This window comes from Taudactylus pleione, unplaced genomic scaffold (genome assembly GCF_031769625.1).
Source record: "Taudactylus pleione unplaced genomic scaffold, aTauple2 ptg000755l, whole genome shotgun sequence".
In the NCBI taxonomy this organism is placed as follows: domain Eukaryota; kingdom Metazoa; phylum Chordata; class Amphibia; order Anura; family Myobatrachidae; genus Taudactylus; species Taudactylus pleione.
The window spans coordinates 302,361-320,080 of record NW_028285157.1 but is presented as its reverse complement, the minus strand read 5'-3'; the positions used below and the strand labels follow the sequence as shown (position 1 = coordinate 320,080).

Below are 17,720 nucleotides of genomic sequence, written 5' to 3'. Positions count from 1 at the left end.
GTCAGACCCACCTTATGGGTTCATCGTGACATGGTAGGTGGGCAAACATGTACCAAGCACTCTACTTAAAAAATATTTTTTAATTGTAGGAGTTTATTATAAATAAATATTTTGATCATTACAATTCTTAGTGTGCACCTGCATTCTCCCTTTCTCCTGTATTAGAACTACAGGGCCCATCATGGCAGCACCTCTTATTTAGGTTTAAGATTAGGATGTACAGCACAGCACACTTTTTTCCTTAGATTCTGATTCTTACCAGCACATGCAATTCTCTGGGTTGTCATTTGGAATACAAACAGCACTGTGTAGGTTTCTGAGAGAGATACTTTATGGACTACACCAGTGTTGGCTAACCTTGACACTCCAGCTGCTATGGAACTACATAACCCAGCATGCACTGCTACAGTTTTGCTATTAGGGCATGCTAAAACTGTGGCAGGGCATGCTGGGATATATAGTTCCACAACAGCTGGAGTGTCAAGGTTAGCCAACACTGGACTACACCATTAAGCGTCAGTCAAAGAAAGCTTAAACATTATATATTTCCTGTAATTTCCCTGTAGTTCACATTCTTTAACCAAATCAAGTGGACCATATTCTGCTCACTTGATAGTGTTGATAGGCAGATCGCTTTGAGGTATAGCCACAATGAGTCCTCCAGAGTCCAGGATCGCATAATGGTGAGGGCCATCCAACACCTGGTTCCATGAGTATCCACCATCATCTGAGAGGTATACACTTGGGGTAGCGATTGACACTGCATCCCCCACACTACCTGTGATAAGAGAATATACAGTGATTCCCTCAACAATGCAAAATAATCATGTTAATGTTACTCTGTTAAGCAAGATCACTTACCATGTGCAATGACTATTCCCACAGCATTGGACTCAGTCAGTGGTGGAAGCGGGACTGCAAGATTCTGTGACATGCTGTACTGGGCATGTATATGCAAACTACACTGTGACAGATATAAACAGGAAAAAAGGATCATTTACAGGGATACAGCACTGTGCCATGCACAAATACATACATTTTAGCACATCCATAATTAAATATAGATAAAAAATAGATATACAGAACACCCCCTTGTACAGCACTGCAGACATTTGGGATCTAGGACATTGTGTGGATGTATTTTACTCAGACTCTAAGCTCTTCTCAGTAACCAAGGAGGATCCTACCAGCATGCATGGTGTGGAAGCAATAGTACGTTTGGTCAATCAAGTGCACCATAGTCAAAATGTTGACTAGATGAAAGCTCTAGACACATACTGTATCTGTTTGTTTTTCCTTTAAACAGTTTATTTTCCCTCTCTTACTCAATTAGAGGACCATTTGACTGAAGCACGGGTCTGCCTAGTTCAAAAGTTTCAAATGAGCAAAGAAAAAAAAAAATAAGTACAAAAATCCCTAATCTCCAGTGCATTCAGGGTAGACCACAGGTATTCCATCTTAAGTTTTCTGGTTCTTCAATATTTGTTTGAGTTTTGTTAAATCCAAACCATAAATAATGTTAATATTTTACAATGGACATACAGTACTGCACTAGGAAGGTGTTTTCTTGTTTTTTTTTTGAAGAACAGCAATCAATCCTGGTTTAATTATTGCCGCAGACTGCCTATCAGATCTTGCTAATGGAGTCCTTGGAGATAGGGGATCTTTGAATCTTGTTGTATGGTGGATATATCATCAATTCCAATGCATCTCTTCTCAGAACGGTTCTCAAAACCTATGCATTCATAGTTTTTGAAGTCCATTCTTCTGAAAACTGGTGATCTTGCGTCCAACCATTGGATCTCCAGAGTATGACCCTCTGTAGATTGCTGCTTTGAAATTTCTCCCGATTTAAATATCTAAGTCATCATATATAAATCAGACCCACATCACTGTTCTAGCCTACTTCCTCTGTGTCTAAGCTTTGTGAAAATGGTTTGTCTTTAACTGCAAAGATTACAGCCAAAGCAAGCATAAAACAAACACTTGATCAACTCGGCTGTCTGGGAAAAAAGGTTGCGTTTAATTTTGTACACAGCTTCCGGGTGAAATGCCAAAATCTTTCTGGGAAATATTTGTCACAGGCAGCACAGATAGGCAATCTTTGTTTGCAAGTGTACTCTTCCCTGGGAAGCTCTGTAGCATGCAAAGGAACTGTAGTAAGAGGAGATCTCCACAGGAAGAGAGGACCTATAACAAATCGGCGCTCAGTACTTTCTGACCAGGCCTACTGCTTCATCTACTCCCTGGTCGACATGTAACTCTAGGGGCAAGCGTATGGCACTCCAATTCTTTTAAAATAACGTTCCCAAAACCGTTCATGTTACTGGTACCAAATTCAAATCAGGCACTTCCTATTTAAAGCCTGCAGTGTGCATCATCCAGTGCCAGAGAATTTTGTACCATACCTTGCTTCAGCATCCTGATTACGGTGTCTGATCCTGCTTATCTGGTAACGTCCACTACTTGTACTAAAGTGCACAAATCTGTTTGTGACTAGTCACTGCCTGTACTTCAGTTTCCAAATCTTTGCCTGTTACACCGACTTTTGCTACCCTGCCCATTCTCTTGCAATCCAATTCTATACCCATGCCACAGTACCACCTACCCTCCCAGACAGTGACATTCAGGGGACAGTTAGAGGCCACAATTTGCAGGTCTCACCTTAAAGCAGTTCCTGTACAAAACTACGGGTCCATTAAAGTCCGCACCTCAACATTGCCTGAGGCAACCCTAAACTGGCAGCCAGAATCCTTCTACCAAGTCTGCCAGATGAAAGGACCAGACTCAAAACCTTTCTATAGGAAGATACTAACAATAACCCTGAGCTTAATATATCTTAGTATGCATTGTGGCATACCACCATCATCGTGCATGCACCATGTGGATTTTACCATACTTCCATTTTATAACATAGGCCATAGTATCCTTGTATCCATGGCAGAATATGAGTCTTCCCAAATAAGCCAGGAAAAAAAAAAGTGTTCACCTCCTCTTAGCAAGAAAATTCTATATCCACTGGTGAGCACCTTTAGACAAATACAAAAATCTGCTGCCATTTGTATCGGACTCTTGAGGAAGATACAAAAGAAGACATCTAGTGGGAGAAAGAGTGGCCAAATGTATCATCCAGGGGAAAATAAAAACAGGGCACATGAGAAAACTGCGTTGCAAGAAAAATTAACAATCATTTGCGGAACAGTCAAAGCTTTGAGTTAAAAGCCAAGCAGTTTTGGGGATACTAAGACCAGGGTCATCAGTAGAGCCGGATTAATGGGAAGGCGGCTGGGGAGGTTGCCCTGGGGCCCCCACACCAGGTTGAACACAAGAACAGATGTCCAGCGGCAAATGATCCCGTACGCGGCGGCATGGAGAGTGCTGGCTCGAGCGGCTCCCGTGTCAGTTAAGAGTTACTTCACTTCCGCTATGCTTAAGGGAGCAGACAGCTGCTCTGTCTGCACTGTGCATATTGCAGCAGCAGCCCCATCCAGACCTCAGGAGCATGAGGCGGCCGCCACCGCAGTGTCATCAGCAGCCAGCCAGGACTAATAGGTGAGCAGCGGTAGTGGGCAAAACAGGGGAAATTGCAGCACAGAGGGGACACTGGGCCTGATTCAGAACCGCTTGTGAGCGCTGAGCGCTCGCAAGCGGGTCGATGTTGGCCAAGTGCGCTTGCACACGAAGGAGGCGGCTCCGTCGTGCGCATGCGCGAGACCCGGATAGCGACGGGCAAGCCGTCGCACCGGGTCTCGCTACAAAGGGGGCGTGCTGTCGATGTTGAGTGACAGCAGGCCCCCTTTAGTGGGCGGGCCGGGGGCGTGGCTGCCCAGACGGAGGCGTTCCCATGGGAACGCCTACCGTCTGGGGCCGGCCCCATTGATATCACAAGTTATGTCACTGGGTGGACTTCTTGCTCTGTAAGAGCAAGAAGTCTACTGGGACTTGCGCCAACGAGACCCTACCACAAGCTTTTTTCCCAGTTGCTTGTTTTTTTGGATGGTTGCTTGTTTTTGGACTTTTTTTTTTTTTTAGGTAGCTTGTTTTTGGGCTTGATAGCCAGGTCCCACTGCTAAGGTGAGCAAAAGTTATATAGCTCTTTCACCAATCCATTTATGTTTAGCTGTCTGTATGTATGTATATCTCTCTGTATATGTAGTTATATAGATTTGGTTAACTAGAATGACTCGTTTAAACGATCAATAGAAGTAAAATTTTCCCATATGTCAGTTATTTTGTTTTGACGTGTTTGTGCACGGTAAAGTACAGGACAAAAGAGTAATTTAAACAGAGGGCCTGATTCAACAGTGAACACTAGCTGCTTGGGAATCTGCGCAGGACCCATTCTGCGCATGTGCAGAATGGGTCCTGCTATATCGCACAAGCACCTGTATGCATTTGCCTGATAGACAGGCAGAGGAGTTTGCGGGGTGGAGAGTGTCTGCATTCTCGGAAACAGGGGCATGTAGCCCCCGTTTTCCGGGAGTGGCAAGGTTAGGATCTGCATCCATGGACGCAGACTTCCTGGCCTTGCAGGATGACAGAACACGTCCAGCTTCAGCTACCGCAGCCTGGCCAAAGGTGCAACCATCGCAATCGATGGTTGCAAAGGTGATCCCAGACTGCAACCTCGGTCGCAGCCTGGGATCGCAGATGCAGCAAGGAGATTTCAGGCACCTTCTGCTGCATTTGCATTTTAGCAAGGACGGAATTACAAAGCTGCTTGTTTGCGGCTTTGCAATTCCGTCCTATGCCGAATCAGGCCCCGAGTGCCCTGCGCTTTACTTCGCACAGTGGAGTTTATTCGTAGAGCAGGGAAAAGCCGTGCTTTGCAAATATTTATATGTATTTTAATAAAATGAACAATAACGTTTGTGGTTTTCATTAAATTACCCCCACACCAGTACCACCATATTACATTGGGCTTATGTTTTGGGCTTTATCGGATTGGGTTGGGCTTGTTTTTCACTCAAGAGTTGCTTGTTTCTCATTTCAGAGTTGGCAACAGTGACCACAAGGGTCTCGTCGCAAGTCCGATGGTCTTGACTATCGCGACCATCTTCCTGGCCGCTCGCTATAGCTGTGGGTGGTCACCCACAGCTATACGAGGGGCCAGGAGGCCGCTCTAAAATTAAGAAGGACGGCCCTGATTCAGAGAGATAGCTCTGTCAGAGCGTCCGGCTCTGAATCAGGGCCTCTGTGTGGCATAATGGGGAAACACTGTAGCATAATAGGGGGCACTGTGTGGCATAATAGGTAGTGTTCACTATAGGCATTTTTATTTATTTAAGTAGGGTGCTGTACACGAAGCAGGGCACATTTAAATTTTGAAGGGCAAAATATTGGACATGATGCGTTACTACAACTGAATTGTAGCCACTAATGTGTGGAATAGTATTATATGTAATATTACATTTTTCCCATTCAACACCTCACATGCCCCTTAGACCACCTCACATGCCACTTTGATGCCCATCAACCACACCACATGCCCGTTCAGTGTTCCTCAGTCCTCCCCACATGCCACAACACATGCCCCTTCACTGAAGTTCAAAGCTTCACAAATGAACTGGACAGACCTGTGTGCACCCCCGCCCAGCAGTGAGTTAGAGAAAATGCTGGCCATCAGAGAGGAGAGCAGGCTGCAAGCACAGGGGAGTGTTGTTAGCGGTGTCTCAGATGCTGTCAGAGATGTGTCCAGAGTGGCACACCTGCTCACAACAGACCTCAGGGCTCTCTCTGCAAAGTCTCTTGTACTGTAAGGACTTCGGGGTTTAGTTATTATTATTACCAGTTAGTTACATAGCGCACACATTTTCTGAAGCGCTTTACAGAGAGAATATTTGGCCATTCACATCAGTCCCTGCCCCAGTGGAGCTTACAGTCTATGGCCCTCATTCAGAGCCGCTCGTTAGCGGCAGTACGCTCGTTCCGAGCGATGTTTGCACATCTGCGCATGCGTACGGTTTTTAGTACGCATGCGCGAACCAGTCAGTGCGGCCAAAAATCGTTTGTACGCTATATAGCGAGTGCCTGCTATTTTGAGTGACAGAATGAGGCGTATGTGGGTGGTAACAGGGGAAGGTGCTTGAAAATGGGGAGTGGAGATCCGAACGCAGGCGTGCTTAAAGGTCAAAACGGGCGTATTATGGGTGTGCATAATTAATACAGCAGCGTCATTGACCACGTCACTGGGTTATTTTATAGCCAGAACTGCTCGCAAATTTGTGGTAGCAAACACCAACCACAAGAATAGCGAGCAGTTCATACGCTGGTCGATGTACTCGATTAATCTAATAAATAGCGGACATGACGTATGGTGCGAGCGGCCAGGGGGCGTTTTTAACAAATAAACGAGCGTATGTTTTGCTCGCTCGTTCAGACTTAGAGGTGTGAACAGACTGCAATTTGCGAACGGATCATTTGAATAGCCACCCCTTGTTTTTGAACGAACGACCGCAAATAGCGAACTGCTCTGAATGAGGGCCTATATTCCCTACCACATGCACGCACACACACACACACACACACACACACACAGGTTAATTTTGTTGGGAGCCAATTAACCTACCTGTATGTTTTTGGAGTGTGGGAGGAAACCGGAGTACCCGGAGGAGACCCACGCAGGCACAGGGAGAATATACAAACTCCAAACAGTTAGGGAAGTTCTGAAGCATTGGGTTGTAAAACCCGCGTGGTGTGACTCAGTAGCGCCATGCGTCTTTCGTGCGACTGTTTACCTTCAAATGAGTCTTATTTTCACACAGTGATGGGAATAGGTAGCACAAGCAGCTTCTGCTGATTAAAATGATACGCAGCGTGCCTATGTTCTCTGTGCATGTTACAGCCACTGACACTGTAACGTAGCATTTCGCATGCAGATACATCAGCAGACGCACACAGAACATAGGCATGCTGCATATCATTTTAATCAGCAGAATCTGCTTGTGCTATCTATTCACATCTCTGTGTGAATAATACACATTTGAAGGTAAACAGTCCCACAAAAGACGCTTTGCGCTACCGAGGCACAGGGAGCTCCCGTGTTGTGTGTGGCGCAACTTGTAGGGCATGGAGGATAGATGTATGTGGACACATATGTATTTTAAAGGGCAATGCTTTTACTAGCCATGTCTGGTTACTAGTGTGTTTGCTGCAGTGGGCCTACCTGAAGGAGGAGTGTAATTGCTGCATGGTGCCATCTAGAAGGGCAGGGAGCATTATTATAATCCCAAAATAGGCAGGGCGCGTCGTCCTGCCAGTTCTGCCTAGCAGGAAAACTAATAGAGGGTACAGTGTGGCATAATAGGGAAGGCTATGTAGCATATGGAGGACACTGAGCCATAATAGAGGACACTGCAACATAAGGGGACACTGTGTAGCATATGTGTGGCACTGTGTGGCATATTGATGGCGCTATTTGGCATCATGTAATTTTATTGGTAGGGCCCCTCCACAAATGAGTATCCCTGGAGCCCCCACAATCCTTAATCCAGCCCTGGAAATCAGGGAAAATAGAATATATAACAAAACCACCAGTGAAAAATAGGGCTATATTTGTGAAGTAAGCAACAGCTTTGCAGCAGGATGGAGCTAGAAGTATAAAATGGCACTCACATTCACTATAACGCCTGGTGTGCTTTACACTGAATATGTGTGTCGTCTTAAATTTTTAGTTCCAAATCCCCGAGAAGTTGCTGATTACAAAATACAAAAGCCACCGCTTTATAAATACAGCCCATAAAGCTAAAATTGGTTACAGCAAACATGCAGGAGTGTGTAAATGTTGTGAACACACCACTGAGCTCCACAAGAGTTTTTTTTTTTTTACCATAATAGTGAATGGTCAGCAAATAGCAGAAAAGTGAATCAATTCCCACTTCTCTGGTATCAGCACAAATGTGGGGTCATACATTATGCTATAGCATGGCACTGCATCAGTTTCTAAATCTACAGCATTTCTGCAGTGTTGTCAGATCCCAGAGTGGAATGGGCCAGGTTCTGTAACTCTGTCCACTGCCATATGGGGTGTACAGAGTACTATGCTCCAGGCAAAATGATTAAGAGACTAGAAGGGACCAAGACCGGTGACTAAAATTCTGCAAAAAATAAAATAAAAATGAGGAGAGGAAGCTATAGAACTAAAAACTGCTAATTACTACCAGTGTGTGCACAAATGCTGAAACTTAGGTAGTAAACTGACTTTCCCAAAAAAAAAAAAAATACCCATTAAAGAACAATGTATTTTAAAACAGAGAATTAGACAAAGTAATGCAATTATATGTTTAATCAATGCTTGAACATTGGGGATGTGTTACCCTAAATTATAGATCTAGCATCCCACCTTCTCCTTGTCTTTGGCTGTTGAGTCACAATCAGCATTGTCTGGTTTCCTAATCCTGCTCCATTCACCGCCTTGATCAAAGCTGATTACAGAATGGACAGAGTTATCTGTAAGTAAAGGAAAGCGAAGATCAAAATTTACCACTTTGCCATACCAAAGTTAAGACAACCACTACCATAATCTCTTTCTGCTAACCTTCTGCGAGCACACTGGTAATAAATACACCACGTAAGGATGTTACGTTGGTGAAATCAGTCTCTCCTCCTGTCTGGGTGTAAAGATGTCTCTCCAGAGATTTGGAATACACAATGCCTCGATTATCAGATGTGTATACAGTTCCACATCCTGTGTCTGTGGAAAATGAATATCTCCAATAATTAAACATGTGCATGTTATCAACCTGTGACTCTCATATTATAATCTGTAAATAGAAATAGGTTTCACATAGTCAATAGTAAACAAAAAATATATATATTTTTCTCCCCGGGATATACTTTGAAATTTAATTCAAGAGTCCTGTGTACACACCTCCTTCATCATCTACATGGATGAACACCAGGTCATCACTGGCTGCCAACACAGAGTAAAACTGCTCATGCGTGACTGACGGGAGCTGAGCAATATTCCATGTATCCCCATAGTCTTGAGATACGTGGATTCTTCTCTTCACTCTATCCTGCAATAGTCACACACAGAATATGGGGTAAATGTATAGTCCCACTAGAATTTCCAACATAACAGCTGCCTATTGCTCATTTGTAAGACCAAATATGCAGTGCCAAAATAAAACAAATAAAAAGAGCCTCACATCTTCCATCACAGAGGCAAGTAAAAAACGACCCCATAGTCCAAAGGAGTGGACATATTCCTTCAGAATCTTGAAGGTTTGGCCAAAATCTGATGTCCTTTTCATAGTTAGTGCCCACACCACTTCAGACAAGCCAGCTTTATAAAAACAAACAAAACGAAGCACAAAATTAATGCCCATATCCATATGCCTCTACAGCCAAACTCGCATACTTCTTTCTTCATACTTACAACAAGACTCATTCCCAGCAGTTGTGGTGACTAAAATCATGTTTCCAGGTCCCCTTAAAGTGAAGGTAGAAGGAAAAAAACAGAAGTTACTATAATAACAGAAAGTCAAAAAGTATACAATATTACAAAAAAATAAAAATGGGTAAATCCAAATTAGGTGCGAATTGCGAGAGGCTGTTTTCTCTGCAAATTTGCATAGCGAATTTGTTTTGCATCCAATTAGCAACTCACACTGAACCAGTCAGACTGAATTCACATTTTTCCATTCGCACCTCTCTGAGAGATGGAAGGGAAAGTTTTTATTTTAAGATTAAAATATCAGGATACCTTGCTGAACCCCTTGGACACCCCAAACCCCTCAATGGCTAATTAGGCAGTTGGAAGATTCCAATTTGCCTACTTGGTCCAATAATTGCGTGTCATTTTTTGGGGTTAAAAAAACAAAATGTCCTCAAATTACCCCAAAATCTACATTTTCGTTAGTTTATGCATTCCAAATGTATTAATTTAAATATACTGTATCATATTTTTACAGTTTTTCAAAGTGCCACCAGAGTATCCCAAAATTACCCATTTTCCTACTTTTTTTTGCATTTTTGTTTGATATTAAACAAAGAAAGTTTGCTATATCATTTTTTGGCATTTAAAAAAAAAAAAAAAAAAAAAGCATAAATCAGTTATTTGCCACCATTTAAAAACCTACAGTACTTTCCTTATGCCCACAAACAGCATTCTATATGGTCCTGCTAATGAAATTATCAATTTTGGGTGGTCCAGGATGGTCTCCCCACTTTTTCATGCACTTCTCTCACATCACATTTGGCAGTCAATTCGCAAACCTTTGCTGCGAGTACCGAAAATAGGCATTTTTAATTGGATTGGAGAATTCTCGGGTGCCGCATTCGTATGAAGTCTGCAAGTTTCATAAGATAAACTCGCTACTCGCAATTCGCACCTAACTGAATTGACCCCTAAGATTGCTGATTACTAGCTTGCTACATCTGGAATTCCTCACCATTTAGCAGAGCAAACAGACTTATGAATTAAGTTCCAAGATTTTCCGAAGTCTTTGGATAGCCACAAATCAAACTGCAAGTAAAGAAATTAGTGCATGATGGAGAGAAAAAAAAAAAAAAAAAACACCTTTAAAACTATATAGATGCAGCAGACCCCCGTCTGGACCATATAAAAACAGATAAGTGGTACACACACACACACACACAATCAGTACGTTAGCCCAATAGCCAGACATGTTTAAACGTGTATATTCCCATCACACACACACACACTCCCAATCTGAGGCCATACCATTCTTCAATCATCACTGCCTGTGTGAACCTTTTGTAGGATTGTGGGGACAGAAGGAACTGCACATAGTCGAAAGGGTAAATGAATGTCATCCAGCATACTATCAGTTTAGGACCACCCCCATAAAAATTGTGGAATTAACAAATAAATTCTACTTTTTTTTTTGTATAACCCCAAAAAGTTAACAGATTTTCACATATGGCATAGTAGATCTGTAGATTCCCATTTAGAAACAATATGCTTTAGATTACAGTTTGCACATATTCTTTTTAATGTTCACACAGTTGGCATGTAAATTAGATATATATTCCCACTCACATGTACACTAATAAGTATCAGGCATTCGGGATCTTCAGGGTTGTATGAAACAGGCTTCAGTGGGTGAAAAGGCAAATCAGTTCTAACAAAGGTCTTTGCAAAGTCTAACGACCTGAAGATCCGACCACCACTGCTCCCTCCAGACACTTCACTAACTAAGACAACCTAGAAAGAAAAAAAAAAAGATCAAAATGAAACACGTGGAATGGTGGATAGCTGTGAAGCTAAAACAGTGTTACTAGTTTATGAATAGTTGGTTAGAATGCATTTTGAATATGGCGAATGGGCTATATGAAAGACATAAAAGAGTACTGGTTGGTTTCAGAGAAACCCTTAAAAAGAAACAAAAATAAAAGAGGTCATATTATAACACAAAACGCTAGAAAAATTATATTATTTTGTTGAGGAAATTAATGTATATTAAAATTTACCCATGCAAGGGTAGGAGTTAACTACAAGACCGAAATGCTGAGTGTCCACATCTTTGAGCATTTACAAAGATCCAGCCACTAGGGCCAGGGACATCTGAAAGAACATAAGCAGATGTTAGCTGGATTGGTAATTTTATGACTTGCAGCTACAGTACAGTAGCAGTTTACTGCAAATGTAGAAAAGACAATGAGCATGATTCCAAGTCACAAAGGCAAGACGAATACGGCCGCATCTACTGACGGTTTGCAGGCACGTGCCGCAGCAAACATACACATCTTTAGGTCTGTTGAAGCCGTTCTGAGTCAGTCATTTCTTGCCATCCTTGAAATGGGCATAACCAGTTGAGTGTGAGAAACATCTCTTGGACTTGCCTGTAGTGAGAGTTATATTGAGTCATGCGTATGCCAAGGGGATGTCCATTTCATTCATGTGTCTTAAGCTGGGTACACACTTAATGATGCGTGTACCCAGCGACGGACATTCCGCACCACCGATGGGCCCAAATATCGGGCAGCCGCTGCACATTACATGAATTGGTGCCTGATATTTCGTCACCAGCTGCATCCCGCAGCAAGGGGTCGTCAGCCAGATTGTCAGAGCTATATTTAGGGCCGATCTGATGTTGCGACTGATGACCAAAAGGGGAGAGCTCTCGGTCGTTAGTAGTGCATACACACTGGCCGATGTGTCGGCCCGATCCGGAGGATCGGATGACATATAGTCCTACATATCGGCTAATGTGCATCCAGCTTTACACCTAGAATGATGACTGCTCTAGCAGATGGAGGCCAGGGGGCAGCAGTCGCAGAGATCTACGCGACTCAGAATATGACCGCCATTTCATTTAGACAGAGAAACGCGTCAGGATTTTCTTCCTAAGGGACACCTATGTCTTTGAACTTACACAACGATTGTTTTACATCCCGAGTCACATGATGGCAGAACACAGAACCCCACTGCATCGGGTAAGAATCGGGCTGTCTGTGATATTCTAAAACTTACAGTAGTGTACATGGAGCTGCCACCTGCTAACTACATTGTAGCAGAGAAAAAAAAAAAAAAGGCTCTCTCTCTGGCTATACACATGCTTGAACCGCCAGCTGATCTTTGTTACAAGGCAGCGCACACAACAGCAATACTGAGAGCAATCAGATAGAAGAGACACTCTGTGATATAACATTAATCATCACTATAGGGACTTGTGGATTCAGGAACCGGACTGGTGGCCTTTTATTTAAGAAGGTCTCTGGGAATTCTTCCGGCTCCAATTAATAATGTTCTCTTTCAGAAACATAGATTGCTACAGGTGTTGCGATTCCAGAGAGTAATCAACTGGAACTGAGTAGAGCAGAGGTTGAGTTGGAAGTTGGTGGGGGTACCCCTTTGAATGGGCTGTCATTATAGCAGTGTTTTATGGTTAAGGTTGGAGTCTGGTGCCAGCCTTGAGGGCTGGAATGCAGAGACTAGTCGTGACCAGGGATTTAGGATGTGATGCAGCCTTGAGGGCTGATTAGTCCTTGCAAGTTACGGCCTGTGGCTGAGGGTTGATGCAGCCTTTGGGCTGTGGAGGTAGCCTTGAGGACTGGTCGGACTTGGCAATTTGTGACCTGAGGGCCGAGGATGAGGTGCAGCCTTTGCGCTGTTGAAGCAGCCTTGAGGGCTGGTCGGTCTTAGCCGGTTGTGGCCTGGAGGCCGAGGATAAGGTGCAGCCTTTGGGCTGAAAGTCTTTGATATGTGGTAGCTTTGGCAACCAGAGTTGCAACCAGTGTCGCCAGGATGACACTGGCGACGGTGTGCTGGATTGCGCACTTGGAACACAGGTTCACAGCCTGTGTTGCCTGGTTGATACAAACCGCCTGACGCTGAACTGCGTCCTGAGTGAAGTGCACTCCGTACCGCCGAGATAACACAAGGTAATGGCAGGGAAGCATTCTGTGCTGCTTTGATGACACAAGCAGCACACGACAGATGATATGTGGACCGTGCCGCCTAGATGGAACAAACGACAGGGAGACACTCAACAGACTGGACTCTGGAACTCAACTGACAAGCAGGATACTGGAAACCGGAAACACGAGGAACTCTATCACCGGGCATGGAGTGCAGGGCTGGCTGGGTTTTAACATGAACAGGCCCCAAGCAGGGCAAGCCTCCCTTAACGATACAGCTGTGCTGTGCACAAACAGGAGAATTAATTAGCGTGCACCTGACATTGCACACACACAGGCAGTAAATAGTGCAATGCCTCAGGCAGGGGCTGCAAACACTAAAGATCTTATAAACCACAAATCCTGACAGTACCCCCCCCCTCCCTCCCTTGACGAGGGGTTAAGGAACCCCTAGCTCCAGGTTTTTCCGGAAAATCTTGAAAAAAAAAAATGTCCTTACTAAAGGTTGCAGCATTCAAAGATCTTATAGGCACCCAGGAACGTTCTTCTGGCCCATATCCCTTCCATTGGACCAGGAACTGAAGGACTCCTCGTGAGAAGCTGGAGTCCAGAATTTTCTCCACCACAAACTCTCGATGTCTTTGGACAAGGACGGGTGGAGGTCTTGCTGGCCATCTAGAGCTGTAGAGGGAAGAGGACACCGGCTTGAGTAAGGAATAGTAAAACGTGCTGTTGATCCCGAGACGGCCGGCAGGTTCAGACGAAAGGCCACAGGATTGATTTTGGAGATAATCCCCAACTTCTGCGACCGCTAGCGGATATTGATATTCTTGGGAAGACAGCCATAGCAAATCTCCCACCTTAAAAAGGTACAAGGTTGTCGATGTTTGTCCACCCAGGCTTTGGCAGGACAGGATGTCTTAATCGGGCATTGGTGGACTTTTCTCCAAACCAACCGTAACAGAAGTGGAGGATGGATTTACAGTCAAAATTACCTCAAAAAAGGAATTTGCTCTAAGGTGCAGCCCAGAGTTGCAGAAGAAAGGTGATGCTGTTGACAAGGAGTGACAAGAATTATTGAAGGTGAACTCCGCCATAGGAAGAAGGGATACCCAGTCGTTCTGACACTTTGAGACAAAGAGTCAAAGATATTGTTCCAGAAACTGGTTCACTCGTTCAATCTGCCCGTTGGACTGCGGGTGATACCCGGAAGACAGACTGACGTTGATACCCAAATTCTTCCAGGACCGTGCCACAAACTGCATCCCCCGGTCAGAGACTATATCCATGGGCAAGCCATGAAGGATAAACAAAGACGACAATTCTTTAGCAGAAGGTAGTTTGGGGAATGGAATAAAGTGCACCATCTTACTAAACCGGTCCACAATCGTCCAGATAACAGAATGGGAGGAAGAAGGTAGATCCGCGATGAAGTCCATGGCAATATGGGTCCATGGCTTGGACGGAGTAGGAAGGGGAAGCAGGAGACCAGAAGGAGCTGTGCGAGGAGATTTATTACGAGCACAGACATCACATGCTGACACAAATTCTCGAATGTATTTAACCATAGACTGCCACTTGACACAGCAAGACAGCAATTCGGTGATTTTAGCAATGCCCGCAGGCCCAGAGGGTTTAGAAGAATGAACATCCAACAGAACTGCCTTCCGAAATATCTCCGGAACAAACAAGACCCCTGATGGCATCCCTGCTGGAGCTTCTGACTGGCAAGTACAGAGGAGATCTGCAAGGTCCCTGGTCACAGCAAAATGGATATTAGAAAAGGGAACAATGGTCTCTTCCAAGGTAGTGGGTGGTTGAACAGGTTGAAAACTGCGAGACAGTGCATCCGCCTTTAAATTCTTGGAACCCTGCAGAGAACGGGAAGTTTCTGTCCTCCCTGAGCTCGCCTTAGGACACCTGCGTTATGGTTTGACAGGTGTACCGCTCCAGTCAAACTCCCCACCTGCCACTGTCCCCGGTAAAGCGGGTAAAAAATAATGCCTACCGAGCTTGTCTGGCATTCAACCTCACCTTATATTTTTGGTCACAATATAAGAGAGATTTTTATGATCTGTGAGCACCGTGATGACATGGTTTGTCCCTTCCAGCCAATGTCTCCAATCTTCGAATGCCTACTAGATGGCCAACAGCTCCCAATTCCCTACATCATAGTTCCTCTCAGCCGAGGCAAATTTCCGAGAGAAAAATGCGCAAGGATGTAGCTTGTCATCTTAAAGATCCTTCTGTGAAATAACAGCTCCCACACAGATTTCTGAGGCATCAACCTCGACAATGAATGGGAGGTCCGGATTCAGGTGTCTGAGGACTGGAACAGAGGTAAAGGCAGCCTTTAAAGAACTGAAAGCTTGGAGAGCTTTGGCGGACCAGTTTGCCACATTAGCTCCCTTCCTGGTAAGCTCCACTATAGGCGCAACAATGGAAGAGAAAGATTTGATAAATCTTCTATAATAATTGGCAAAGCCCAGGATGCGTTGTATACCCTTCAGATTGGTAGGCTGAACCCAATCCAAAATGGCCTTAACTTTACTCTGGCCCATTGAAAACCCTTGAGAGGACATAATGTACCCCAGGAATGATACCTCTTGGATCTCAAATTCACACTTCTCTGGTTTTGCATATAAGTTGTTCTTCAGAAAAGGGAGTAGCACCTGTTGCGCGAGTTTACGATGTTCCTCCAACGAATGGGAATAAATCAAAATATCATCGAGGTAGACCACGGCAAGAACCCCGAGATATTCCCTCAAGACATCATTAATGAAATCCTGGAAGACAGCCGGGGCATTAGATAGGCCATTTGGCCTCACTAGATATTCATAGTCGCCGGAATGGGTGTTAAAGGCTGTCTTCCATTCATCATCTTCTCTGATGCGAACCAGGTTATCTGCCCCCCTGAGATCAATCTTGGTGAAGATGGAGGCCCCTCGGAGCTGATCAAACAAAATGGAAATCAAGGACAGCGGATAAGAGTTCTTCACCGTAATATTGTTCAGCCCTCGAAAGTCTATGCACGGTCGGAGAGAGACATCCTTCTTCTGCACAAAAAAGAAGCCAGCTCCGACCGGTGATTTGGAAAGCCGAATGAAGCCTTTTTCTAAGGCATCCTGGATATATTCATCCATGGCCTTACTTTCAGACAAGGAAAGAGCATAGAGTCTGCTCTTGGGAAGTCTTGCAACAGGAAGATGATCTATGGAGCAGTCATAGGAGTGGTGAGGTTGTAAAGTATCTGCCCTTTTCTTGGAGAAAATCTGAAAAGTAGATTTGGATTGGACGGCAGATGCCAGGCAGACAGGACACGTGATACAGGTAGAGGAACAGGTGTCGCTCCATTGAAGGATCTCCCACGTATGCCAGTGAATGACAGGATTGTGTCTTCTAAGCCAAGGAAGACCAAGGACCAACGGTGCCAGTGGACACTGGAGCAATAGGAATGAGATCTCTTCAGAATGCAACGCCCCAACATATAGTCGGATGGGAGGTGTTTGCGAAACAACAGCCATCCTAAACTTATCCTCTCCACTGAGTCCATCCACAGAGAGGGGTTGTAAGAGAGCCTTGGGCATCAGTCCTAAGGTGTTGAAAAAGAAGAAGAAAAAAAAAAAAAGGGGGGAGGTCCATAACATTGCCTGCTGCACCACTGTCTAAAAATGCTGGGATGAGAATTTGATTATTCTTTCCCTGAATTACTGTGGATATTAGGACAGAGTTTGCAGGAGAGACTGATGTAGTTCCCCAGTTACACCTGGACCCGGACCTTCTCCTGACTTAACAGGGCAATTCAAGGCTGAATGCCCTTTCCCTCCACAGTATAAGCAAAGACCTAAGGAACGCCTTCTCTTTTTCTCCTCCGTGGAGAGCCGATAGACCCCTGCCTGTATCAGGACCTCGAGATCCGAGGAATCTTCCCGAATGGAAGACTTGGGAGCTGAAGAAGGACCTCCCTTCTCCCGTCTACATTCTCGGAGGCGGCGGTAAATGCAAATTGCAAGGGGTATCAGATCATCCAATGTCTCCGGAACAGCATACACGGACCAGAACACCTTTGATCTGGTCCGAGAGCCCCAAGCAGAACTGACTGTGTAGCGCAGGGTCATTCCATCAGGAGTCTATTGCCGACCTGCAAAACTTAGTGCAGTAGTCCTCTGCAATCTCTTGACCCTGGGACCGAAGTTTGGACTCTGATAATGCCGCCTTGGCCAGATCACCATAGAGAAGGCCTAGGGCAGCGAAAAAAGCATCCACAGTCTGAAGAGCACTGTGCGCAGGAGATAGACCAAAGGCCCAATTCTGAGGGTCACCCTGAAGCAGGGAGATAATACCGACTCGTTGAGTCTCTGATACTGGTAACCCTGGCCGGAGCCTAAAGTATA

General features: G+C 44.6%; 1 protein-coding gene across 1 annotated transcript in view; it reads right to left on the bottom strand.

Moving 5' to 3' along the window:
* SORT1 (sortilin 1) overlaps positions 1–17,720 on the bottom strand; it is a 63,032-nt gene that overhangs the window by 9,568 nt on the left and 35,744 nt on the right. Inside the window, exons 5-13 of the mRNA XM_088457314.1 lie at positions 11,006–11,170; positions 10,395–10,468; positions 9,380–9,432; positions 9,150–9,286; positions 8,870–9,017; positions 8,537–8,692; positions 8,342–8,448; positions 862–964; positions 610–778 (exon numbers count right to left, since the gene is read on the bottom strand). Of these exons, the coding sequence (XP_088313440.1) occupies positions 610–778; positions 862–964; positions 8,342–8,448; positions 8,537–8,692; positions 8,870–9,017; positions 9,150–9,286; positions 9,380–9,432; positions 10,395–10,468; positions 11,006–11,170 (1,112 nt within the window). The remainder of the gene's footprint in view (positions 1–609; positions 779–861; positions 965–8,341; positions 8,449–8,536; positions 8,693–8,869; positions 9,018–9,149; positions 9,287–9,379; positions 9,433–10,394; positions 10,469–11,005; positions 11,171–17,720) is intronic.